The sequence below is a fragment of the Rhinoraja longicauda genome, chromosome 41 (genome assembly GCF_053455715.1).
Source record: "Rhinoraja longicauda isolate Sanriku21f chromosome 41, sRhiLon1.1, whole genome shotgun sequence".
NCBI lineage: Eukaryota > Metazoa > Chordata > Chondrichthyes > Rajiformes > Arhynchobatidae > Rhinoraja > Rhinoraja longicauda.
Genome location: NC_135993.1, coordinates 1,840,727 through 1,866,767, shown reverse-complemented (window position 1 = coordinate 1,866,767; position 26,041 = coordinate 1,840,727). Strand labels below are relative to the sequence as shown.

At 47.9% G+C, this 26,041-nt stretch overlaps 1 protein-coding gene across 2 annotated transcripts in view; it reads right to left on the bottom strand.

Annotated features, from left to right (window-relative positions):
• eml2 (EMAP like 2) overlaps positions 1-26,041 on the bottom strand; it is a 92,849-nt gene that overhangs the window by 44,083 nt on the left and 22,725 nt on the right. For both annotated transcript variants that reach the window (XM_078431036.1, XM_078431035.1), the window contains exons 2-4: positions 16,900-17,082; positions 14,497-14,623; positions 21-49 (exon numbers count right to left, since the gene is read on the bottom strand). In XM_078431036.1, the coding sequence (XP_078287162.1) occupies positions 21-49; positions 14,497-14,623; positions 16,900-17,082 (339 nt within the window). The remainder of the gene's footprint in view (positions 1-20; positions 50-14,496; positions 14,624-16,899; positions 17,083-26,041) is intronic.

Below are 26,041 nucleotides of genomic sequence, written 5' to 3'. Positions count from 1 at the left end.
GATGTAAAAGTATTACTGACCTGCACTGAAGACAGATTCCTTGGGTTTGCTGCAAGAAGAACAGGGAACAATTAAGAGACAGCCAGACAAAACACATCTTGATATCAAGTAGGGTTGCCAACTGTCCCGTATTAGCCGGGACATCCCGTATTTTGGGCTAAATAAGTTTGGGACCATACGGGACAGCCCTTGTCCCGTATTTGTAGGGTTGCCAACTTCCTCACTCCCAAATAAGGGACAAAGGGTGACGTCACTGCCCCGCGCCCCACGCCCAGCCAGCGGCCCACGTGCTCCCGCTCCACCAATGGCGGCCGCCATTGGTGGAGCGGGAGCACGTGGCTGCTGTCTGGGCGAGGTCACGTGGGGTGGTGATGTCATCCTTATTTGGGAGTGAGGAAGTTGGCCAACCCTAATATCAAGTGTGCATGTGAGCAAACTTTAATGCTTCAGGTAGAAAACAATTTCAGCAGGAATTGCAAGTTGTTATTGTTGAGGCAGAGACAACCCATCAAGGGAAAATTGGACAAATATTGTATAAACTTTTTCCGATAAGGGGAAAGTGTGGGGCAATTGGATTAACTCAGCATTTCTGCAGAAATGTTGCCTGGCCCGCTGAGTTACTCCAGCACTCTGTGTCGATCTTGGATGGACTCAGCATTGTTCCAAGACAGACCAGGCATGAATATTATGATCTACGTAGTTTAGTTTTAAAGATACAGCATGCTGGAGCAGCAGCATCTCAGCGGCGGAGGGGAAGAGCCTCGACAAGCTGGCCAGGAAGCCCAGCTCTCTCCTGGGTTGCCCCCTCGACTCAGTGCAGGCGGTGGGAGAGAGGAGGATGATGGCAAAGCTAACATCGCTGCTGGGCAATGACTCCCACCCCATGCAGGACACTGTCACTGCACTGAGTAGCTCCTTCAGTGACAGACTCCTTCACCCCAAGTGCGTGAAGGAGAGATATAGGAGGTCCTTCCTTCCCGCTGCTGTGAGACTGCACAACCAGCACTGCTCCCAGCAGACCAGTCAACAATAACAGCTAAGAACACACAGAAAACTGATGACAATTTATGTATCTTTTATTTATAATGAATGATCTCTTGCTATCCACTTTGCTGCTGTAACACTGTAAATTTCCCCGGTGTGGGACGAATAAAGGAATATATTATTATTATGGAACAGGCCCTTCGGCCCACACCGATCACCTATACACTAGCACTATTTAGTTCATAAGTGATAGGGGCAGAATTAGACCATTCGGCCCATCAAGTCTACTCCGTCATTCAATTATGGCTGACCTATCTTTCCCTCTCAATCTCATTCTCCTGCCTTCTCCCCATAACAGCTGACACCCTTAGTAATCAAGAATCTATCTACCTCCACCTTAAAAATATCCATCGACTTTGCCTCCACAGCCGTCTGTGGCGATGAATTCCACAGGTTCACCATTCTCCGATTAAAGAAATTCCTCCTCGTCCCCATTCTAAAGGTGCGTCCTTTTATGCTGAGACTATGGCGTCTAGTCCTGGACTCTCCCACTGGTGGAAACACCCTCTCCACATCCACTCTATCCAAACCTTTCAGTGTTCGGTAACTTTCAATGATGTCCCCACTCATCTTTCTAAACTCCAGCGAGTACAGGCCCAGTGCTATCAAACGCTCATCGTATGTTAACCTACTCATTCTCGTAAACCTCCTCTGGACCCTCTTCAACACCAGTACATCCTTCCTCAGATATGGGGTCCAAAACTGCTCACACTCCTCCAAATGCAGTCTGACCAGCATGTTATAAAGCCTCAGCACTACATTCCGGTTTTTATATTTTAGTCCTCACAAAGTAAATGCTAGCATTGCAGATGCCTGCCTTTTACTTCTGATTCAACTTGCAAATTAACTTTTTGGGCATGTCTTACTTAAGCACATTGCTTTAATACTAGATTTGGAACACAGTTAAATAGCAACTAGAATCTGCACGATCACAAGGAGACTCACGCAGCCAGACATAGATACACAGGCAGCCACAACCCACATCCTTCTGTATTAGGAATAACAAACCCTTTTCATTTCTTGAAACTACATTTAACTGTTTTTCACAATCTCCGCACTTACTTGTAAGCTTTCTTCATCTTGATTGAGAGTCAAGAATTTCTGGTTGCTGCAAACTTGAGCGCTAACTCAGAGGGCAGAGAACTTGAGTTTATTTCACTTGGCTGAACTGCGGCCAAATGGCTGATGTACACAGGGAACTGATCTGCATACGAAACTCGTTACACAGCCAGTTAGGCAGCCAATCAAGTACCCCTTCCCTGTTGGCCCAGTTCCAACAACATTAAACCAGCGCCTAACATCAGCTGATAGGACAGGCCACAGCAACAGTCACTGTACAATTACCCAACGGCTATGCTCTATACAAACACACACTGTAATAAATGTAAACTAACACCCTTCATGAAAGTTTTAACATAACAACTTCCAAATTCAAGAGTGAACTACCCAAGTGAATGTTGAAGAGAAATTATCTTTCGTACTTTACTCTGTTACAGAAGGCCATTCAGCCCACTTTGTCAATGCAAGCTCACAACAGGGCAATCCCAATGGTCCTATATTCACTTGCCCGCAACATACACTTCTGGTCACACCACAAGAACAGGGAAGAGTTCTGACAAAAATGCCCTTGCCTCCGCAATTTATTGTTACTCAGGTGCCTATCCACTTTGATTCTTTAAGAAAGACACAAAGTCCTGGAGTAACTCAGCGGGTCAGGCAGCATCTCTGGAGAACATGGATAGGTGACATTTCACAGGGTGCTGGAGTAACTCAGCGGGTCGGGCAGCATCTGTGGAGAACGTGGATAGGTGACGTTTCACAGGGTGCTGGAGTAACTCAGCGGGTCGGGCAGCATCTGGGGAGAACGTGGATAGGTGACGTTTCACAGGGTGCTGGAGTAACTCAGCGGGTCAGGCAGCATCTCTGGAGAACATGGATAGGTGACGTTTCACAGGGTGCTGGAGTAACTCAGCGGGTCAGGCAGCATTCCTGGTGAGCGTGGATAGGTGACGTTTCGGGTCTGGACCCTTCTTCAGACGGTCACCTATCCATGCTCTCCAGAGATGCTGCCTGACCCAGTGAGTTCCACACCCTTTCAGCTGCATCTGTGCACTGTGGATGACTAGATTGTAGCCATGTGGTATATCCGCTGACTGGCTAGCACGCAACAAAAAAACTTTTCACTGTACCTCGGTACACGTGACAATAAAACAAAACTAAACTGACATTCTATTGCATTGGAAGGAACTGCAGTTTACACCGAAGATAGACACAAAAACCTGAAGTAACTGAGCAGGTGAGGCAGCATCTCTGGAGAGAAGGAACGGGTGACATTTCGGAACGAACAATAGAGAATTTCAAAAATTCACAGCCATCAGAAAAAAAAAAATCTTCTCCATTTTAAATGGGCAACTGATTGCAGTTGGGTTAAAAGAGTGTTCTCAGATGCGATGGAGTTGTCTGCCTTCAGCTCTCATTAAGCAAGCAGGCTGGCTTAGAAAAAAAACAATGTGGTGATTAGGAAAATAATTGGGCTAAATTGGGAGAACCAGTAAATAACAAGGCCTCAGATCATGCACCTCAACGATATGTAATTGTAAGACAAAACAAGAGAACTGCCTGCTGTATTGTTTTGTCTTTTATCCAGAGTCGGGGATTCAAAGGGTGTCCGGGGTTATGGGGAGAAGGCAGGAGAATGGGGTTAGGAGGGAAAGATAGATCAGCCATGATTGAATGGCAGAGTAGACTCGATGGGTCAAATGGCCCAATTATGCTCCGATGACTTATGATCCATGGGACCTAGGTTTAAGATGAGAGGGGAAAGATTTTATAGGAACCTGTGGGGCAATTTTTCACTCATAGGGTGGTGGGTATATGAAACAAGCTGCCAGAGGAGGCACAGTAGTCGAAACAAGCACCATCACAAAGTTTAAGAGACATTTTAGACAGGTACATGGATAGGATAGGTTTAGAAGGATATGGGCCAAACGCAGGCAGGTGGGACCAGTGCATATTTGTCGGTGTAAGCAAGTTGGGCTGAAGGGCCTGTTTCCACACTGTATGAGTATCTATGGCCAGTAATTGAAGAGGCATTAGACTGCGGTAGGTGTCTCCTGACGTTGTTGCTAGTATTCCTTTTAAACTAGAAGAATAATCAGGCTGAATTCCTAGGGGGATATCCAAATTTGACAACATTATAATCCCAACAACTGTGAACTTACAGGGTTTTGCAATGGAGAGGCTGCATAAAAGCTTTACAAGGATGGAAATATTTTTGCTCCAAGGAAGGATTGGATACATTTGTCACCTATCCACGTTCTCCACAGATGCTGCCTGACTTACTCCAGCACTCAGTGAAACGTCACCTATCCATGTTCTCCAGAGATGCTGCCTGACCCACTGAGTTACTCCAGCACTCAGTGAAACGTCACCTATCCATGTTCTCCAGAGATGCTGCCTGACCCGCTGAGTTACTCCAGTACTCTGTTTAAAATGTCACCTATCCATGTTCTCCACAGATGCTGCCTGACCCGCTGAGTTACTCCAGCACTCTGTGAAACGTCATCTATCCATGTTCTCCAGAGATGCTGCCTGACCCGCTGAGTTACTCCAGCACTCTGTGAAACGTCACCTATCCATGTTCTCCAGAGATGCTGCCTGACCCGCTGAGTTACTCCAGCACTTTGTATTATGGATGACGTCAGTTCAGCTGGACAGGGCACAGAGACCAGAAATGGTCAGGGAGGAGCAGAAAGATTTCATTTACATTTCACATTAGCTTAGAACAGGATACAGGATGCAGAAGAGATACACTAACTGGCAAAACTGTTTACAAAGCAGGTGTGGAGCAATTAATTCGATGAACATCCCAATCCTTTGAAGGGGAATGAATTAAGGATGACCCAATGATAAATAGGGATGCTGCCTGTCCCGCTGAGTGTCTATCTTTGGTTTAAACCAGCATCTGCAGTTCCTTCCTACACATACAGGTATGTAGGTTAATTGGCTGGGTAAATATAAAAATTGTCCCTAGTGGGTGTAGGATAGTGTTAATGTGCGGGGATCGCTGGGCGGCACGGACTTGGAGGGCCGAAAAGGCCTGTTTCCGGCTGTATATATATGAAATAAAATATGAAATAGTTACTCACCGGAGAAGCCTTGAAGCTGTTTTCCCAAATGCACATGAATAAACTGCTTGCATCTCGAGACTGGACCGCTTAGTGTAGACGTATTAAACGGTTTAATTAATTGATTGAAAAATACAACATGGAAGTTAGTCCGGTCCCTTCTGCAGACTGAAGATGTGGTCTGAGGAAGGGACTCAACCTGAAGTGTCATTTAGATTTAGATTTAGAGATACAGCGCAGAAACAGGCCCTTTGGCCCACCGGGTCCGCACCACCCAGCGATCCCCGCACACTAACACTATCCTACACCCACTAGGGACAATTTTTTATTTTTTTTACATTTGCCCAGCCAATTAACCTACAAACCTGTACGTCTTCAGAGTGTGGGAGGAAACCGAAGATCTCAAAGAAAACCCACGCAGGTCACGGGGAGAACGTACAAACTCCGTACAGACAGCGCCCGTAGTCAGGATCGAACCCGAGTCTCCGTCGCTGCATTCGCTGTAAGGCAGCAACTCTACCGCTGCGCCACCGTGCCGTGGTACGGTCCTATTCCCTTCACAGATGCCACTGAGTTCCTCCAGCACCTTGTCTTTTGCTCAGAGATAAAGCACGACAATTATGTTAAGACCAGAGCCCGTCTCTTTGAGGCAGAGAAGGTCAAAGGAATAATTCAGCTTCGAAAAGCTTTTGACAGAATAGATGAAGAGAAACCGATTCAATTAGATGTGGGTCAATACCCTCAGATTGAGGAATAGAAACATAGAAAATAGGTGCAGGAGGAGGCCATTTGGCCCTTCGAGCCAGCACCGCCATTCATTGTGATAATGGCTGATCATCCACAATCAGTAACCCGTGCCAGCCTTCTCCCCATATCCCTTGATTCCACTAGCCCCTAGAGCTCTATCTAACTTTCTTTTTAATTTATCCAGTGATTTGGCCTCCACTGCCTTCTGCGGCAGAGAATTCCACAAATTCACAACTCTCTGGGTGAAAAAGTTTTTTCTTATCTCAGTTTTAAATGGCCTCCCCTTTATTCTTAGACTGTGACCCCTGGTTCTGGACTCCCCCAACATTGGGAAAACTTTTCCTGCATCTAGCTTGCCCAGTCCTTTCATAATTTTATACGTTTCTTTAAGATCCCCTCTCATCCTTCTAAACTCCAGTGAATACAAGCCCAGTCTTTCCAATCTTTCCTCATATGACAGTCCCGCCATCCCGGGAATAAACTGGCATAAAGTTTAGAAGGGAGGAATTTTATTTTAGATGGAAAAGTATAAACGAGTCGTGATTGGAATGATAGTGGAAGCAGAAATGCAAGTTTCCAAATAGAGTTGGATAAATGTTTGAAGGAGAGATGATGGGTGGACCAAAAGGTACAGAGTAGGTGAGTAGAAGTTTAGTTTAGTTTAGAGATACAGCACGGAAACAGGCCCTTCGGCCCACCGGGTCTGCGCCAACCAGCGATCCCCGCACATTAACATCATCCTACACCCGCTTTGGACAATTTTTTTTTAACATTTACCAAGGTAATTAACCTACAAACCTGCACGTCTTTGGAGTGTGGGAGGAAACCCGAAGATCTCGGAGAAAACCCACGCAGGTCACGGGGAGAACGTACAAACTCTGTACAGACAGCACCCGTAGTCGGGATCGAACCCGAGTCTCCGGCGCTGCATTCACTGCAAGGCAGCAACTCTACCGCTGCGCCACCGTGACCGTCCCGTGAAGTGATTGGACAGAGCTGGCACAAGCACTCCCGACCAAGAAACCTTTTCTAGCATAGTTTGAGTCATCTTTGAGTCATTCAAACTATAATCTTTTGAATATTTTAACTACCAATCTGCTACCAAAACAATACAGCAGGGAGTTAATTCTCAATGTAGAAGCAAGGAACTGCAAATGTTGGTTGACACGAAAAGACACAAAGTGCTGGAATAACCCAGCGGTCAGACAGCACCTCTGGAAAATATGGGTACATCAAGTCCACTGTGCCATTCAATCGTGGCTGATCTATCGTTCCCTCTCCTGCCTTCTCACCATGATCCCTGACACCCGTACTGATCAAGAATCTATCTCTGCCTTAAAATTATCCTTTGACAGCCTACACAGCCTGCTGTGGCAATGAATTCAAAGGTAGATACAAAATGCTGGAGTAACTCAGCAGGTCAGGCAGCATCTCCGGAGAGAAGGAATGGGTGACGTTTCGGGTCGAGACCCTTCTTCAGATTGATGGCAATGAGTTCCACAGATTCGCCACCGTATCCTGACTCAATTCTCCATCATCAATTGCAAACTCAATTCTCAACTCCTGAATGCATTTCCAAGGCTGTAACATACAGTGATCATCTCACTGCAGGGTTTTGTCTTGGGAGAGGTTATGGGAGAGGTGAAATATGGTTAACATCGCAACTGCAAAGCCAAACTCTCATCAGGTCAACTGTACCATTGCAAAGCTCCCCTCCGCCCCATGCTTCCAATTCTTTTATTTGAAATCCTTTCCTTTTACGCGGGATTGAGCAATGTTGACCGCTGGAGTCAAATAACATGAAACAAAACAGATTGGTCGACGATCTCCTTCAAATTAGTAATTGCTCACTCGGCCAGTATGAATGGGGAGAAAGAACAACAGCCCTGCCATTGACAAGATCTGAGGCCAAGGATGAATAACAAATGCATTCAACGGCTTAACAAGGAAGCTGCAAAGACTGGATAAAGCCCGCACTGTTAAAAAGGACAAACATTAACAAAAGAAAGTTAATCAAAACAGAGTTGATGGCCCAGTTCCATCACAGAAACCGATGCAAAGAATCTAAACCTGCAATCTGTGGAATTCTCTGCCTCAGAAGGCAGTGGAGGCCAATTCTCTGAATGCATTCAAGAGAGCTGGATAGAGCTCTTAAGGATAGCGGAGTCAGGGGGTATGGGGAGAAGGCAGGAACGGGGTACTGATTGAGAATGATCAGCCATGATCACATTGAATGGCGGTGCTGGCTCGAAGGGCCGAATGGTCTCCTCCTGCACCTATTGTCTATTGTCTATAACATACTCCAGCTGAGAACACTGCAGTCTTCTGGATTTAGTCATAAGTGATGGGAGCAGAATTAGGCCATTCGGCCTATCGAGTCTACTCTCCCATTCAATCATGGCTGATCTACCCTCCCCTCCTAAAACCCCAATTCTCTGGAGAGAAGCAATGGATGACGTTTTGTCACCCGTTCCTACTCTCCAGAGATGGTGCCTGTCCCGATGAGTTGCTCCAGCATTTTAATCTATCTTCCCACCCGGAGTGTCGGCTCAGAAGCTGCAGAGACTCGTAGGCTTGTATTCACTGGAATTTAGAAGGATGAGAGGGGATCTTATAGAAACAAATAAAATTCTTTGGTGATTGGACAGGCTAGATGCAGGAAAAATGTTCCCCATGTTGGGGGAGTCCAGAACCAGGGGTCACACAGTTTAAGAATAAGGGGTAGACCATTTAGGACTAAGATGAGGAAAAACGTCTTCACCCAGAGAGTTGTGAATCTGTGGAATTCTCTGCCAAAGAAGGCAGTGGAGGCCAATTCACTGGATGTTTTCCAAGAGAGAGTTAGATTTAGCTCTTAGGGCTAACGGAATCAAGGGATATGGGGAGAAAGCAGGAACGGGGTACTGATTCTGGATGACCAGCCATGATCATATTGAATGGCGGTGCTGGCTCGAAGGGCCGAATGGCCTACTCCTGCACCTATTGTTTATGTTTCTGTGTTTCAAGAGTCGCACATGAACACACTGGACAAAATCAAATGGGATTTCAGGAAGAGGAACTCATTTTGCAATATGTCCGGCAAACGATGATACCATCTGTGGAATAACGGGGACAATTTAAAGAGACCAATTAAACTACAAATCCACACATCTTTGGGATTGTTTTAGTTTTTACAGATACAGGCCCTTCGGCGCACTGAGTCCGCACCGACCAGCAATCCCCACACATTAACACCATCCTACACACACTAGGGACAATTTCCATACAACAAGCCAATTAACCTTCAAACCTGCACGTCTTTGGAGTGTGGGAGGGAACCGAAGATCTCGGAGAAAACCCACGCAGGTCACGGGGAGAACGTACAAACTCCGTGCAGACAACACCCGTAGTCGGGATGGAACCCGAGTATTCGGCACTGCCAGCGCTGTAAGGCAGCAACTCTACCGCTGTGCCACCTTGGCCCACCCAGTTTTTAGAGATACCGTGTGGAAACAGACCCTTTGACCTTGGAACCTTCATTGGCAAATGGCTTCAGAAAGTGGTCAGTGTTAAGTGGTGCAAGTCTTAAGGGGGGACAGTTAGAGTGAGTGATATTTCCCTTCACATTACACTAAAGGACTGGGATCGGAACACAATTAGTCCAGCACTTTCTACATGAAGACTGTCCATTTAGTTTTGGATCCCAGCCACATTTCTGCAGAAAGGCATTACACCTTAAATTAATCCAAGATAAGGCTGTCATTAGATCATGAAACAGAGTAACCCATCCGGCACACTCTCAGAAGAAGCGCATTTGAAACCATAAATCCTGCACAAAAACTCCCTCACAAATGTTTTGACGGTGTTGACAAGATCATTTATTGCCCAGCCACAAACCCCAGTGGTCCGAGACCACTGCTAAGATGGTGCCCTATTTGTGCGCTGGCCACAGTAGCAGATCTACAATCACATATTACAATCGCTCCACACTCTTATATCTCTACTCCTGCAGCAACATTTCTTCCTTTAACTACTTAACCTTTCACTAAACGTCATTCCCTTACCATGTACCTATACACTGTAATGGCTCGATCGTAATTAGGTGTTGTCTTTCTGCTGACTGGACAGCAAGCAACAAAAAGCTTTTCACTGTACCTCGGTACACGTGACAATAAACTAAACTGATCTGCTGCAGAGTCTGTGTCTCTGTGTCCCTGTGTCCCTGTGTCCCTGTGTCCCTGTGTCCCTGTGTCCCTGTGTCTCTGTCTCTCTGTCTCTCTGTCTCTCTGTCTCTCTGTGTCTCTGTCTCTCTGTGTCTCTGTCTCTCTGTGTCCCTGTGTCCCTGTGTCTCTGTGTCTCTGTCTCTCTGTCTCTCTGTGTCTCTGTGTCTCTGTGTCCCTGTGTCTCTGTGTCTCTGTCTCTCTGTGTCTCTGTGTCTCTGTGTCTCTGTGTCCCTGTGTCTCTCTGTCTCTCTGTGTCCCTGTGTCCCTGTGTCCCTGTGTCTCTGTGTCTCTGTGTCTCTGTGTCTCTATGTCTCTGTGTCCCTGTGTCTCTGTGTCCCTGTGTCCCTGTGTCTCTCTGTGTCTCTGTGTCCCTGTGTCTCTGTGTCTCTGTGTCCCTGTCTCTCTGTCTCGCTGTCTCTCTGTGTCTCTGTCTCGCTGTCTCTCTGTGTCTCTGTGTCCCTGTGTCCCTGTGTCCCTGTGTCTCTGTGTACGCAGTGAAGGTTTTCCCACAATGTCACTGTGCAGAGATTCAACATTTGGGGTTATGGAGAGAAGGCAGGAAAATGGGGTTGAGAGGGAAAGATAGATTAATTTAACACAAAATGCTGGAGCGACTCAGCAGGACAGGCAGCATCTCTGGATAGAAGGAATGGTTGACGTTTCGGTTTGAGACCCTTCTTCAGACTGAGAATCGGGGAGTAGCTGAATGGGTGACTCCCGCACCTATTTTCTATGTTTCGATGATTGAGGCCCAAGTCACTGAAGCCGTGTGAGGTAACAGCACTACCTGCCGAGTGACCGAGTTTCCAGGAACATTATCTTTAGGCAGGACATTGCTGCAATCTCCTGAAAGCTGGATGTGGGGAGGGTTAGGGGGGCACTAGAAAGGCCTCTATTCTGTAGATCACATTGTTCTGGTGAAGCACGTCAATGAATACAGATCAAGGCAGGTCTGGTTTCTGCGAAAAATAACTGTACAAATAGAAATGTGCCTTTTGGCCCACGATGCCTCCATTGATCACAATGCCAAGTTAAACTAAGCTCATCTGCCTGCAAACTATTGATATCCTTCCGTTCCTTGTTTGTTCAGTGCATGTCTAAATGCCGCTTAAATGCCTACTTAAATACTTCAAGTAACCCTTGCTTTTCCTCTCTCTCCGTCCCTCCCCCACCCTAGATCTCAGACTAGTTTCATTGCAGATGATACTAAGCTGGGGGGTAGTGTGAATTGTGAGGAAGATGCAATAAGGCTGCAGGGTGACTTGGACAGGTTGTGTGAGTGGGCGGATACATGGCAGATGCAGTTTAATGTAGATAAGTGTGAGGTTATTCACTTTGGAAGTAAGAATAGAAAGGCAGATTATTATCTGAATGGTGTCAAGTTAGGAAGAGGGGATGTTCAACGAGATCTGGGTGTCCTAGTGCATCAGTCACTGAAAGGAAGCATGCAGGTACAGCAGGCAGTGAAGAAAGCCAATGGAATGTTGGCCTTCGTAACAAGAGGAGTTGAGTATAGGAGCAAAGAGGTCCTTCTACAGTTGTACCGGGCCCTGGTGAGACCGCACCTGGAGTACTGTGTGCAGTTTTGGTCTCCAAATTTGAGGAAGGATATTCTTGCTATTGAGGGCGTGCAGCGTAGGTTCACTAGGTTGATTCCCGGAATGGCGGGACTGTCGTATGTTGAAAGGCTGGAGCAATTAGGCTTGTATACACTGGAATTTAGAAGGATGAGGGGGGATCTTATTGAAACATACAAGATAATTAGGGGATTGGACACATTAGAGGCAGGAAACATGTTCCCAATGTTGGGGGAGTCCAGAACAAGGGGCCACAGTTTAAGAATAAGGGGTAGGCCATTTAGAACGGAGATGAGGAAGAACTTTTTCAGTCAGAGAGTGGTGAAGGTGTGGAATTCTCTGCCTCAGAAGGCAGTGGAGGCCAGTTCGTTGGATGCTTTCAAAAGAGAGCTGGATAGAGCTCTTAAGGATAGCGGAGTGAGGGGGTATGGGGAGAAGGCAGGAACGGGGTACTGATTGAGAGTGATCAGCCATGATCGCATTGAATGGCGGTGCTGGCTCGAAGGGCTGAATGGCCTACTCCTGCACCTATTGTCTATTGTCTATTGTCCTCCTGATTAATCTAACTGAATGTATGCCTCCTTGCCACCGTTCCCTCACCTAACCATTAGCCATTCTAGTGTAAGAAAATAACTGCAGATGCTGGTACAAATCGAAGGTATTTATTCACAAAATGCTGGAGTAACTCAGCAGGTCAGGCAGCATCTCAGGAGAGAAGGAATGGGCAACGATTCGGGTCGAGACCCTTCTTCAGACTGAAGACTTAACCATTCTATATTCTGTAGGCCATATCTCCAAGCTCCCTCTCCCCTGACTCTCAGTCTGAAGAAGGGTCTCGACCTGAAACATCACCCATTCTTTCTCCAGAGATGCTGCCTGTCCCGCTGAGTTACTCCAGCATTGTGTGTCTATCCTCTTAAATGGTGCTCTTGCAGTTGCTATTAGTACCTTCCATGGCAACAAGTTCCAAACACCCACTTTGTGTCAAAAAGATTTGCCTTGCAAATTTCCTTTAAACTTTGCACCTCACACCTTAAATTTATGCCCATTTAGTATACAACATTTGTGCCCTGGGAAAAATGTTCTGACCTTTTCTACGCTTCTCATCATTTTATAAACTTCTATCAAGTCTCCCCTAAGGCTCCAGAGAAAACAATGCAATTTTGCCGAACATCCCCTTATAGGTAACGCTCTCTAGTCCAGACAGCATCCTGAATTTTAATAACTTACATGACCATAATTGGTTTAGTTTAGAAATACAGTATGGAAACAAGATTCAAATCCCATCAGTTTCACGTCCACTCCCGACACACACGGGGGCAATCGTACAGAGCCTGATTAACCTACAAACCTGTGTGTTATAGTTTAGTTTAGTTTATAGATACAGCGTGGGTCTGCACTGACCAGCGATCCCCGCACATTAACACTATCCTATACCCACTGGGGACAATTCTTTTTTACATTTACCAAGCCATTCAACCTACAAACCTGTACGTCTTCGGAGTATGTCGTTGGGATGCGGGAGGAAACCGGAGACACCTGGAGGAAACCCACGTGGTCACAGGGAGAATGTACAGACACCACATACAGACAGCACCCGAGGTCTGGATCAAACCCTGGTCTCTGGCGTGGAGGCAGCAGCTCGACTCGCTGTGCCACTGCGCCATGTTAAATTTATTTTATTTTATAAGGGTCTGAAAGTCATGGGAATAATATTTCATTTATAAATTTCCAAATTTCCGCTTAAAATAGGTCGAATTTTTCAGGGAAAGAAAAAGTTGGAGTATATTCAGGGCTGGATACACTGTTGCTCAACTATCCCTGGAGATCATTGTTGGGTCTTTCAGGTGGCACAGTGGTAGAGTTGCCAGATGAATTTTACAATATCAGACTCGTGGGTTTAATCCCAGGTACTGTCTGTGCAGAGTTTCTTCGTTCTCCCCATGAAAGTATGGGTATTCTCCGGGTGCTCCGGTTTCCACCACACTCCAAAGACGTGCAGTTTTGTAGGTTAATTTGGTTTGGTAAAATTGTAAATTGTCCCTAGTGAGTGTAGGATAGTGTTAGTGCATGGGGTGATCGCGGGTCAGCGCAAACTCGGTGGGCCGAAGGGCCCATTGCCACGCTGTATCTCTTAACTAAACTACACCGATCAGCCAAAACATTATGACCACTGACAGGCAAAGTGTATAACATTGGTGATCTTGTTACAATGGCACCTGTCAAGGGGTGGGATATATTAGGCAGCAAGTGAACAGTCGGTTCTTGAAGTTGATGTGTTGGATGCAGGAGAAATAGGCAGGAGTAAAGACCTGAGCGACTTTGACAAGGGCCAAATTGTTATGGCCAGACGACTGGGTCAGAGCATCTCTGAAACGGCAAGGCTTGTGGGGTGCTCCCGGTCAGCAGTGGTGAGTACCGACCGACAGTGGTCCGAGGAGGGACAAACTACAAACCGGCGACAGACAGGGTGTTGGGCGCCCAAGGCTCATCGATGCACGAGGGCAACGAAGGCTATCCCGTCTGGTCCGAACCGACAGAAGGTCGACTGTGGCACAAGTCACGGAAAATGTTAATGGTGGTCACGGGAGGAATGTGTCACAATACACAGTGCATCGCACCCTGCTGCGTATGGGGCTGCACACGGAGGACCAACAGCATATTAGGCAGGTGGTCATAATGTTTTGGCTGATCGGTGTATCTACAATTCCCCACGTTGAGTTTCCAGGTGCTGGGTAGTTAGTTCAGGTGTGAGGTGGCATTGGAATAGACAATACAACGAGGAGCATCTCCTCCCACCTTTTAGACACTGTTTCCTTCCTGGGCGAGGATGGTGACTGAGGTATGGCATTGTTTCGTTTTGGAGGTGTTGCTGTCCCGTTACTCAGGCTGGGCTTGGAGGGCAAAGCTTGCATGAAAAGTCGAGCTGGGAAACAGAAGAGATGTTAACACCGTGAAGCCCGCGGTCTCGGGTAAGAAGAGGCCGACTCGGGAGCTCCAAGCCGCGGAGAGTTCCAACCGTCCCGACGCGGGGAGTTTCGATCGCCCAGACGTGAGGGCCTCGGACAGTCGGCAGCGGTGACTGCGGACGGTTCAACAGCCCCGACTGCAGGTGAACAAAGAGGAAGTTGATTGAACTTTATTACCTTCCATCACAGTGAGGAAAGTGGAATCCGCTGTGGTGGATGTGTATGTTAAATTTTATTTTATGTGGCTGTGTGTCTTGTTGCATTTTACTTAGTATGGCTGTATGGTAACTGAAATTTCACTGTACCTTAATTGGTACGTGTGACAATAAATTGATCTTGAAATGTTGAATCTTGAGTATGAATAGACAATAGGTGCAGGAGGAGGCCATTCGGCCCTTCGAGCCAGCTCCGCCATTCAATGTGATCATGGCTGATCATTCTCAATCAGTAAGCGAGAGGGCGAACAGCCAGTCAGGCAGACGGACGGGCCCTACACTAAGCATCTGTGCATGGCTTACGGAGCGATCGCTGGTCGGCGCGGACTCGGTGGGCCGAAGGGCCCGTTTCCGCACTGCATCTCTAAAGTCTAAATGGCCACTGGAGCAGCCACCCGAGAGCCAGGCCTCAATCAGAGCTAGCAACCTCAGACAGTGAAAGGCCCGGATAGAGTGGATGTGGAGAGGATGTTTTCATTAGTGGGATCAGAGGGCACAGCCACAGAATAAAAGGATGTACTTTTAGAAAGTAGGAGGAGGAATTTCTTCAGTCAGAGGGTGGTGAATCTGTGGGATTCATTGCCACAGAAGGCTGTGGAGGCCAAGTCAATGGATATTTTGAAGGCAGAGATAGATAGATTGTTGATTAGTGCGGGAGTCAGGGGTTATGGGGAGAAGGCAGGAGAATGGGGTTAGGAGGGAGAGATAGATCAGCCATGATTGAATGGCGGAGTGGACTCGATGGGCCGAATGGCCTAATTCTGCTCCTAGAACTTATGAACTATTGACAGGGCGGGAATGAATGAATGAATACTTTATTATCACGTGACAGGGCGGTGGGTGATTCTTTGTTTTGCGTACACAAGGTTTGCAAAGGGCGCCAACAAAGTTGCAAAGTATTCCATTTAGTCCCCAATGGTCCCCCTTTCTTCTCGGCGCCCCCCCCCCCCCCCCCCCCCCATTCCGGGACTCCTTTATTCCCAGAGACCCCCCCCCCCCTTCGTTCATGGCACCCCCCCCCCCCCCCCCCCACAATGGGTCCCCCTTTATTCTCAGCGGTCCCTGTTTGTTCTCGGCGACCCCCCACGCCAGGTCTCTCTTCATTCTCAGTACCCCCCCCCCCCAAGCTGGAACCCCCTTCATTCTCAGTAGCCCCCACAATGCATAGTCCCCCTTTATTCTCAGCGGTACCCTGCCGACCCCCCCCCCCCACACTGGCTCCCCTTTGTTCTCAGCGGTACCCCTTTATTCCTGACGATCCCCCTCCCCCCCCCTCCACACTGGGTCCCCTTTGTTCTCAGCGGTTCTTCTTTGTTCTTGGCTCCCCCTCCAAACTGGGTCCCTCTTCGTTCTCGGTAGACCCCAAACACTGGGTCCCCCTTCGTCCTTAGCACTCCCCCCCCCCCCCCCCGGGTCCCTCTTTGTTCCTGGTAGCCCCCCCATTTCAGGTCCCTCTTCGTTCTCGGTAGCCCCCCCCCTCCCCACGTCAGGTCCCTCTTCGTTCCTGGCGGCCCCCCCATTTCAGGTCTCTCTTCGTTCTCGGTAGCCACCCAAACACTGGGTCCTCCTTTGTCCTTGGCACCCCCCCCCCCCCTCCCCGGGTCCCTCTTTGTTCCTGGCGCCCCCCCCCCCCCCCACGTCAGGTCCCTCTTCGTTCCTGGCGGCCCCCCCATTTCAGGTCTCTCTTCGTTCTCGGTAGCCACCCAAACACTGGGTCCTCCTTCGTCCTTGGCACCCCCCCCCCCCTCCCCGGGTCCCTCTTCATTCCTGGCAGCCCCCCTACACTGTGTCCCTCCTCATTCCTGGCGCCCCCCCCCCCCCTTGTCAGGTCCCTCCTCGTTCCTGGCGGCCCCCCCACGTCAGGTCCCTCTTCGTTCCTGGCGCCCCCCCCCCATTTCAGGTCCCTCCTGGTTCCTGGCGCCCCCCCCATTTCAGGTCCCTCTTCGTTCTCGGTAGCCCCCCCTCCCCATGCCAGGTCCCCTTTGCTTTGGCGAGGGTGCGCGGCCAGGTGCACCTACCCCTGGTGGGCCCGCGTTTGTTGAGCACGGTGTGCTGCTCCTCGGCGAAGGCGAGCCGCCGCACCACGTCGGCGAGCGCGGCCTTCAGCACCTGGATCTCGTCGTCCTGCAGCTGCATGCGCTGCTCCAGGTAGGAGATGCGGTCATCGATGTCCATGCTGCTCACGGCCGACACGCTGTCATCTGCAGGAGGGACCAGAACACAGCGCCCATGAACGGTCTACATCTACACCACATGTGCTCAACCCCACTTGGCCCATTCTCATCCCAGCTAGAAAATATCAACCCTTGGGTTAATTCCACCTTTCAACTCTTGGTCTATGCCCCTATGTCCATGTGCCTTCAGATTACATCTTTACAAACCATGGAGTATTTCTCCTCCCAATTACTCTTCCAGCACCAAATCCCAGATTCCCAGCACTTAGAACATGGAACAGTACAGCACAAGAACAGGCCCTTCGGCCCACCATGTCCATGCTGAACATGATGCCAAGTTAAATTGGTCTCCACTTGAACGTGATCCATGTTCCTCCTTTCCCTGCCCATCTAAGAGCCTCTAACACACTGTTGTTGTGTCTGCCTCCACCACCACCCACTGGCAGCAGGTTCCAAGCCCCCACCACCCTCGAAAAAACAACTTGCCTCTCACTTCTTTAAACTTGACCCCTCTCATCTTAAAGCTGTACCATCTTGTCTTTGACACGTCCACCCTAGGTCCCTTTGTCCCGCCCCCTGACATCAGTCTGAAGAAGGGTCTCGACCCGAAACGTCACCCATTCCTTCTCTCCTGAGATGCTGCCTGACCTGCTGAGTTACTCCAGCATTTTGTAAATAAATACCTTCGATTTGTACCAGCATCTGCAGCTATTTTCCTATACACCCTAGGAATAAGGTTCGGACTTAGCTTAGTTCAGCGCAGAAACAGGCCCTGCAGCCCACCGACCCGCGCCAACCAGCGATCATTCAGTACACTAGCACCATCCTACACACTAGACACAACCTTTACCAAAGCCAATTCACTTACAAATCTGTACCTCTTTGGAATGTGGGAGAAAACCGGAGCATCCGGAGAAAACCCACGCGGTCACGGGTAGAACGTACAAACAGACAGCATCCGTAGTCGGGATTGAACCCAGGTCTCTGGCGCTGTGAGTAGCAACTCTACCACTGCGCCACCTTGACGACTGTTTACCTTATTTATATCTTTCAATTTTCCGTACTGTTTAGCTTTATTATTGTCATGCGTAACAAGGTACAGTGAAGAGCTTTGTTTTCCATTCTATACAAACAAATCAGATATACCACACATAGATATAATCAGTTCAAACTCAGATACAGCAGGTAGAGCAAAGAGGAAATAGTGTGCAGAATACAGGTCTCAGCATTGTAGTGCATCAGTTGCTTAGGTACTTGTACTCAAGTAAATACACTGTGAAATCATTTCTCAACCCCCTTACACTGACAATATACAAAGAGGACCTGCAAGTGTCCCTGTCTCTGTGCAGGAAGGAACTGCAGATGCTGGTTTAAACCGAAGATAGACACAAAATGCTGGAGTAACTCAGCGGGTCAGGCAACATCTGTGGAGGGAAATGGACAGACGATGTTTTGGGTCAGGACCCTTCTTCAGACCGGCACCTATCAGTGTGAAGAAGGGTCCTGTCACTGAACGATGTTTTGGAAGGAACTGCAGATGCTGGTTTAAACCGAAGATAAACTCAAAGTGCTGGAGTAACTCAGCGAGTCAGGCAACATCTCTGGATAGAAGGAATGGGTGACGTTTCAGGTCGAGACCCTTCTTCAGACTGTCTGTTTCTCTGTGTGTCTCGTGGTTTGAACAAACACAGCTGAAATTCCAAAACTAGTGAGCAAAAACACTGGCACTTTATTAAACAGGTGCCAGGCCATGGAAGTGCAGCTGCAGCAACAGAGCCAACTACTGGCAGCAATCCTCAACATCCATGTACAGCAATGGTACAAGACAGCAACCAAAATCTGAAGAAGGGTCTCGACCCGAAACGCCACCCATTCCTTCTATTCAGAGATGCTACCTGACCCGCTGAGTTACTCCAGCATTTTGTGTCTATCTTTAACCAAAATCAAATACTTACTTGTTCTAACATAGAAACAAAGACCTGCAGGCGCTGGTTAACACCCAAAAGGATACAAATTTAACAGATGTCCTCTGCCTGGACATGTTCCATAATCCTTCCATTCCCATTCCAAGAGTTTGGAAAGTTTTGTGGGGCTCCACAGAAAAAAAAAATCAGTTATCTTGCGTTGGAGTGGTGTAATTGAATGGATTTTTATTTTGGTTTCACTTTTTTTTTTAAATCTTGATTTAAAGTTTCTTTTGAGGTAATATGACTATTGTATTCTGAGTGGGCGGAACTGCAGATACTGGTTTAAACCGAAGACAGACACAAAAAGCTGGAGTAACTCAGTGGGACAGGCAGCATCTGTGGAGAACATGGATAGGTGACGTTTCACAGAGTGCTGGAGTAACTCAGTGGGTCAGGCAGCATCTGTGGAGAACATGGATAGGTGACGTTTCACAGAGTGCTGGAGTAACTCAGTGGGTCAGGCAGCATCTGTGGAGAACATGGGTAGGTGACGTTTCACAGAGTGCTGGAGTAACTCAGTGGGTCAGGCAGCATCTGTGGAGAACATGGATAGGTGACGTTTCACAGAGTGCTGGAGTAACTCAGTGGGTCAGGCAGCATCTGTGGAGAACATGGATAGGTGACGTTTCACAGAGTGCTGGAGTAACTCAGTGGGTCAGGCAGCATCTGTGGAGAACATGGGTAGGTGACGTTTCACAGAGTGCTGGAGTAACTCAGTGGGTCAGGCAGCATCTCTGGAGAAAAGGAACCAGGTGATGTTTTGGCTCCCCTTCATCAAGCTGATTGTAAATGGAGAGGGGGGTGGGTGGGGGGAAGAGATGATCTTTTGACTTTGTGGCATTTTTTAGAAAAGGAGATGTTTTGGAGGCGAGGAAAATAGGAAAATCAATGCTCGATAGTTACTCAAGCTGTTGAACGCCAACCAATCCGAAAGGTCTCGATACAAAATGTTGCCAATCCATGTCCTCCACAGATACTGCCTGATCCGCTGAGTTACTCCAGCACTTTGGGTTACTTAAGGTGCCAGCATCTGCAGTTCCTTGTGTCTCCATCCAGGTCTTAACCTGCATCTGATCCACTCCCTCCGTCATGTACCACCTACAAAATGCAGCGTCATTACTTCAGGCTGTTCCACACCATCACAGATCAGTTTAGTTTATTGTCACGTGTACCGAGGTACAGTGAAAAGCTTTTGTTCCGTGCCATCCAGTCAGCAGAAAGACAATACATGATTACAATCAAGCCGTTTACAGTGTATATAGATACATGATAAGGGAATAACTTTTAGTGCAAGATTAATCCAGGAAAGTCCGATCAAGGATAGTCCGTGGGTCACCACTGCTCTCTGGTTGTGGTAGGATGGTTCAGTTGCCTGATGACAGCTGGGAAGAAACTGTCCCTGAATCTGGAGGTGTGCGTTTTCACACTTCTGTACCTTTTGCCCGGTGGGAGAGGGGAGAAGAGGGAGTGGCCGGGGTGAGACTGGTCCTTGATTATGCTGCTGGCCTTGCTGAGGAGATGGAGTCGATGGAAGGGAGGTTGGTTTGTGTGATGGTCTGGGCTGCGTCCACAATTCGCTGCAATCGCCCCGGCCTGTGACTTGTAAGACGGGCTAGTATCTGGGCGGGAAGTGTCTGCAGAGCTGGGGTTCACCAAGTCTTTACCAACACCAAGTCCTGACCTTAGTCACTTGGAAAAAAAACAAGCACGAAACCAAACTACCAGTCCTCCCCAGGCCACTACAAACTTCTTGTTCCCCAGAACTGTTCATAACCTGAACAGTTCGCAAAGTCGGAAATGAAAATGAGGGGGGGGAAAAAAATACAAACCCGAGGGGTGACGTTTTTTTTAACACAAAAGGGTTATGGAATGAGCTGCCGGAGGAGGTAGTTGAGGCAGGTACCATTGCAATGTTTAAGAAACATTTAGACAGATACATGGATAGGACAGGTTTAGAAGGATAGGGGCCAAATGCAGGCAGGTTGGGCATCCTGTTCAGCATGGGCAAGCATGGACGGAAGAGCCTGTTACACGCTGTATGGCTCTATGACTTGAATTTTATTCTGCCCAGGTATAATTTGACCAACCTCTATCTTGATCAATCGCCCAGAACTCTGACAGGTAATGACCATTATGCATGATACCTGATTCCAATTGCCTTCACAGCACAGACATATGTTCAGATTAAATGCTGGCTGTGCTGTTACATCTTAACAATATGTCCTTTCAGTAGGTGGTATAACAGGATGGAGCCCAAGATTTGGTATCCCACTGTGGGTTATTATTACGAACATGTAGTGCCATACCATAGGAAAACAAACTGCAGATGCTGGTTAAAATCGATGGTAGACACAAAATGCTGGAGTAACTCAGCGGGTCAGGCAGCATCTCGGGAGAGAAGGAATGGGTGACGTTTCGGGTTCAGACCCTTCTTCAGACTGATGTCAGGGGATAAAGTCCCGCCCCCTCCCCTGACATCAGTCTGGAGAAGAGAGTTAGATAGAGCTCTACGGGGTTGTGGAATCAAGGGATATGGGGAGAAGGCAGGCACGGGCTACTGATTGTAGATGATCAGCCATGATAACAATGAATGGTGGTGCTGGCTTGAAGGGCCAAATGGCCTCCTCCTGCACCTATTGTCTATGTTTCTGTGTCACCCTTTCCTTCTCTCCAGAGATGCTGCCTGTCCCACTGAGTTACTCCAGCATTTTGTGTCGACGTGCCACGAAACGGACTAATTTCATTCATCTGTGCAACCCTTCCTGAACTTACAATGCAGCATCATTCATTGTGGTGGGACATTGGTCCAGCTGGTAGAGCCACTGCTTCACAGCACCAGCCAACCTGGGCTCAATTGTGACGTGCTGTCTGTGTGGAGTTTGCACGTTCTCCCCGTCACTGTTTAGTTTAGTTTATTGTCACGTGTACCGAGGTACAGTGAAAAGCTTTTTGTTGAGTGCTAACCAGTCAGCAGAAAGACAATACATGATTACAATCAATCCATTCCCAGTGCACAGATACATGATAAGGGAATAACGCTTAGTGTAAGATAAAGCCAGAAATGTCCGATCAAGGATAGTGTGAGGGTCACCAATGAGGTAGATAGTAATTCAGCACTGCTCTCTGGTTGTGGTAGGATGGTTCAGTTGCCTGATAACAGCTGGGAAGAAACTGCATGGGCCCAAGTTGCTCTGCTCTCCTCCACCTCCCAAAGATGTGGGTATTGATAACTTCATTGTCCCCAGCATGTAGGTGAATGGTAGAACCTGGGGGTGTTGGTGGGAGTGTACTCATAGAAACATAGAAAATAGGTGCGGGAGGAGGCCATTCGGCACTTCGAGCCAGCACCGCCATTCATTGTGATCATGGCTGATCATCCACAATCATTACCTGTGCCCAACTTCTCCCCATATCCCCTGATTCCACTAGCCCCCAGAGCTCTATCTAACTCTCTCTTAAATTCTTCCAGTGAATTGGCCTCCACTGCCCCCTGTGGCAGAGAATTCCACAAATTCACAACTCTCTGGGTGAAAAAGTTCCTTCTCACCTCAGTTTTAAATGCCCCCCCCCCCTTTATTCTAAGACTGTGGCCCCTGGTTCTGGACTCCCCCAACATTGGGAACATTTTTCCTGCATCTAGCTTGTCCAGTCCTTTTATAATGTTATATGTCTCTAATAAGATCCCCTCTCATCCTTCTAAACTCCAGTGAATACAAGCCCAGTCTTTTCAATATTTCCTCATATGACAGTCCCGCCATCCCAGGGATCAATCTCGTGAACCTATGCTGCACTGCCTCAATTACAAGAATGTCCTTCCTCAAATTAGGATACCAAAACTGAACACAATACTCCAGATGTGGTCTTACCAGGGCCCTATACAACTGAAGAAGGATCTCTTTACTCCTATACTGAAATCCTCTTGTTCTGAAGGCCAACGTGCCATTAGCTTTCTTCACTGCTTGCTGTACCTGCACGCCAACTTTCAGTGACTGGTGTACAAGGACACCCAGGTCTCGCTGCACTTCCCCCTTACCTAACCTGACACCATTGAAATAATGATTCTCGATGGGCTGAAGGGCCTGTTTCCATGTTCCACGCAGACAGCACCCAAGGCCAGAATCAAACCTGTTTTCCGGCGCTGTGAGGCAGCAGCTCTACCAGCTGCGCCACTGTGTACCCTGGCTCTCTAATTCAAACAGCCGAGGTGAGAGCTCAGCGGGGAATTGTCAGACAGAAACACCCTGCAATGTTGCTGCCATCTCAGGAAGTCAACAATATTTTTCCTGGATTAAAAAAATAGTGTTAGAAAATAAAGAGTTTGGCCTTTCAAGACCCCAAAGAAAAAAAACTCTTCCCCAGAGGATGGTGCATTTGGGATTGGTTGCGGAGATTCAAACACCAAGTATATTCAAGGCACAGATGGTTATTAAAAAGGATCAAGGGTTAGTGCAGGAAAGTGGCACTAACATAAAAGGTTAGCCGTGATCTTATTGAATGTTAGGTGTATGCACATGGGAACAAATGGCCTTCCACTCCTGTTCTGTTCCACTGAATCCCTCCAATGGGTGGCACGGTGGCGTTGCTGCCTCACAGCGCCAGAGCCCCGGGTTCCATCCCGACTACGGGTGCCGTCTGTACGGGAGTTTGTACCTTCTCCCTCGTGACCCGCGTGGGTTTTCTCCGGGTGCTTCGGTTTCTTCCCACATCCCAAACACGTGCAGGTTTGTAGGTTAATTACTTATAACTTGTCTCTAGTGCACAGGATTGTGCTTGTGTGCAGGGACCGCTGGTCAGTGCGGACTCGGTGGCCTGAAGGGCCTGTTTCCACGCAGTATCTCTAAACTCCAAACTTCCTACATACCCAAATCTACTTTTGATAATTTAATGCTAAAAAGCCCCAGTACACCTCAAGGCTGTTCATTTAGAAATATATTACAGTCCTGATAGATAAAATTATGAAGTTCCCAATGGTATTTAAATGTCACATGTACCTAGATACAATGAAATTCTTTGCTTTGCATACAGTTAGATAGAGCTCTCGGGGCTAGCGGAATCAAGGGATATGGAGAGAGGTTGGGCACGAGTTACTGATTGAGAATGATCAGCCATGATCACAATGAATGGCGGAGCTGGCTCGAAGGGCCGAATGGCCTCCTCCTGCACCTATTTTCTATATCTATATTTAGTTCATTGAAATCGTACTGTACACAACACAATCTTACACATACATCTACAAGAGTGAAATTACTGTGTTGTAAAAAGAGTAGGGAATAGCAGGATATGGATTATATGCATAGAAACATAGAAAATAGGTGCAGGAGTAGGCCATTCGGCCCTTCGAGCCTGCACCGCCATTCAATATGATCATGGCTGATCATCCAGCTCAGTAACCTGTACCTGCCTTCTCTCCATTCCCCCTGATCCCTTTAGCCCCAAGGGCCACATCTAACTCCCTCTTAAATATAGCCAATGAACTGGCCTCAACTACCTTCTGTGGCAGAGAATTCCACAGACTCACCACTCTCTGTGTGAAGATATGTTTTCTCATCTCGGTCCTAAAAGACTTCCCCCTTATCCTTAAGCTGTGACCCCTGGTTCTGGACTTCCCCAACATCGGGAACAATCTTGCCGCATCTAGCCTGTCCAACCCCTTAAGAATTTTATATGTTTTTATAAGATCCCCCCTCAGTCTTCTAAATTCCAGCGAGTACAAGCCTAGGTAAGCGAGTATAAGCAGGCAGATAAGAGTTGGTCTTGGCATCATGTTCAGCATGGACATTGTGGGCCGCAGGCCTTGTGCCTGTGCTGTATCGTTCGGTCTTCAGAGGCAATACACAAAGAGTCATAGGTAGACACAAAATGCTGGAGTAACTCAGCGGGTCAGGCAGCATCTCGGGAGAGAAGGAATGGGTGACGTTTTGGGTCGAGAATGGTTTGCTCTGGGGCTGGACTGTTTTATGTTATCGCGACTAAAAGCCTAATTACTGTTTCATATAGTTGTCAGAACCACGACTTCATATTCCCAAAATGGAATACTCCAAGAGCAGACGTTGGTGATGTGAAGTGCAGGCAGGCAGGCAGGCAGGTGGAACGTCACATGGGATGTCATGCAAGTTAAGTCCACTTTCACATTGGAGTCTCCATGCTTGTGTTGTCCCACTCCCTGTCTGGCTCCGTTAGTGAAGCATCTAACATCAGGTCTCGGAAGGGAATTAAAACATAACAGCAACACACCCTTGGAAACGGCTGTTGTTAATGCAGTTTAGTTTAGTTGAGAGATACAGCACGGAAACAGGCCCTTCGGCCCATCGGGTCCTTGCCGACCAGTGATCCCCGCACATGAACACTATCCTACACCCACTAGGGATAATTTTTACATTTACCAAGCCAATTAACCTACAAACCTGCACGTCTTTGGAATGTGGGAGGAAACCGAAGATCTCGGAGAAAACCCACGCGGTCACAGGGATCACGTACAAACTCCGTACAGACAGCACCCACAGTCTGACAAGCAAGTCAACGCTGTGGTAAAAGCCAGCTTCTTCCAACTTCGTACCATAGCTAAAATCAAACCTTTCCTCCAATTCGACGACACTGAAAAAATCATCCACGCTTTCATTTCCTTCCGCCTAGACTACTGCAACTCCCTATACACTGGGATCAGCCAATCATCCCTGTCCCGCCTGCAACTGGTCCAAAACGCCGAGGCGAGACTCCTGACGGGTACCCGTAAAAGGGACCACATCACGCCGATTCTAGCCTCTCTCCACTGGCTCCCTGTACGGTACAGAATCAACTTCAAGCTACTCCTATTCACATATAAAGCCCTAAATGGACATTCCCCCCCCTACATCAAAAAATTTCTAACCCACCTCTCTAACTCCAGGTCCCTCAGGTCGGCCGACTTGGGGCTACTCACTATCCCTGGGTCTAGGCTTAAGCTCAGGGGTGACCGCGCTTTTGCGGTTGCAGCTCCTAGACTGTGGAACAGCATCCTCTCCCCATCAGAACTGCCCCAT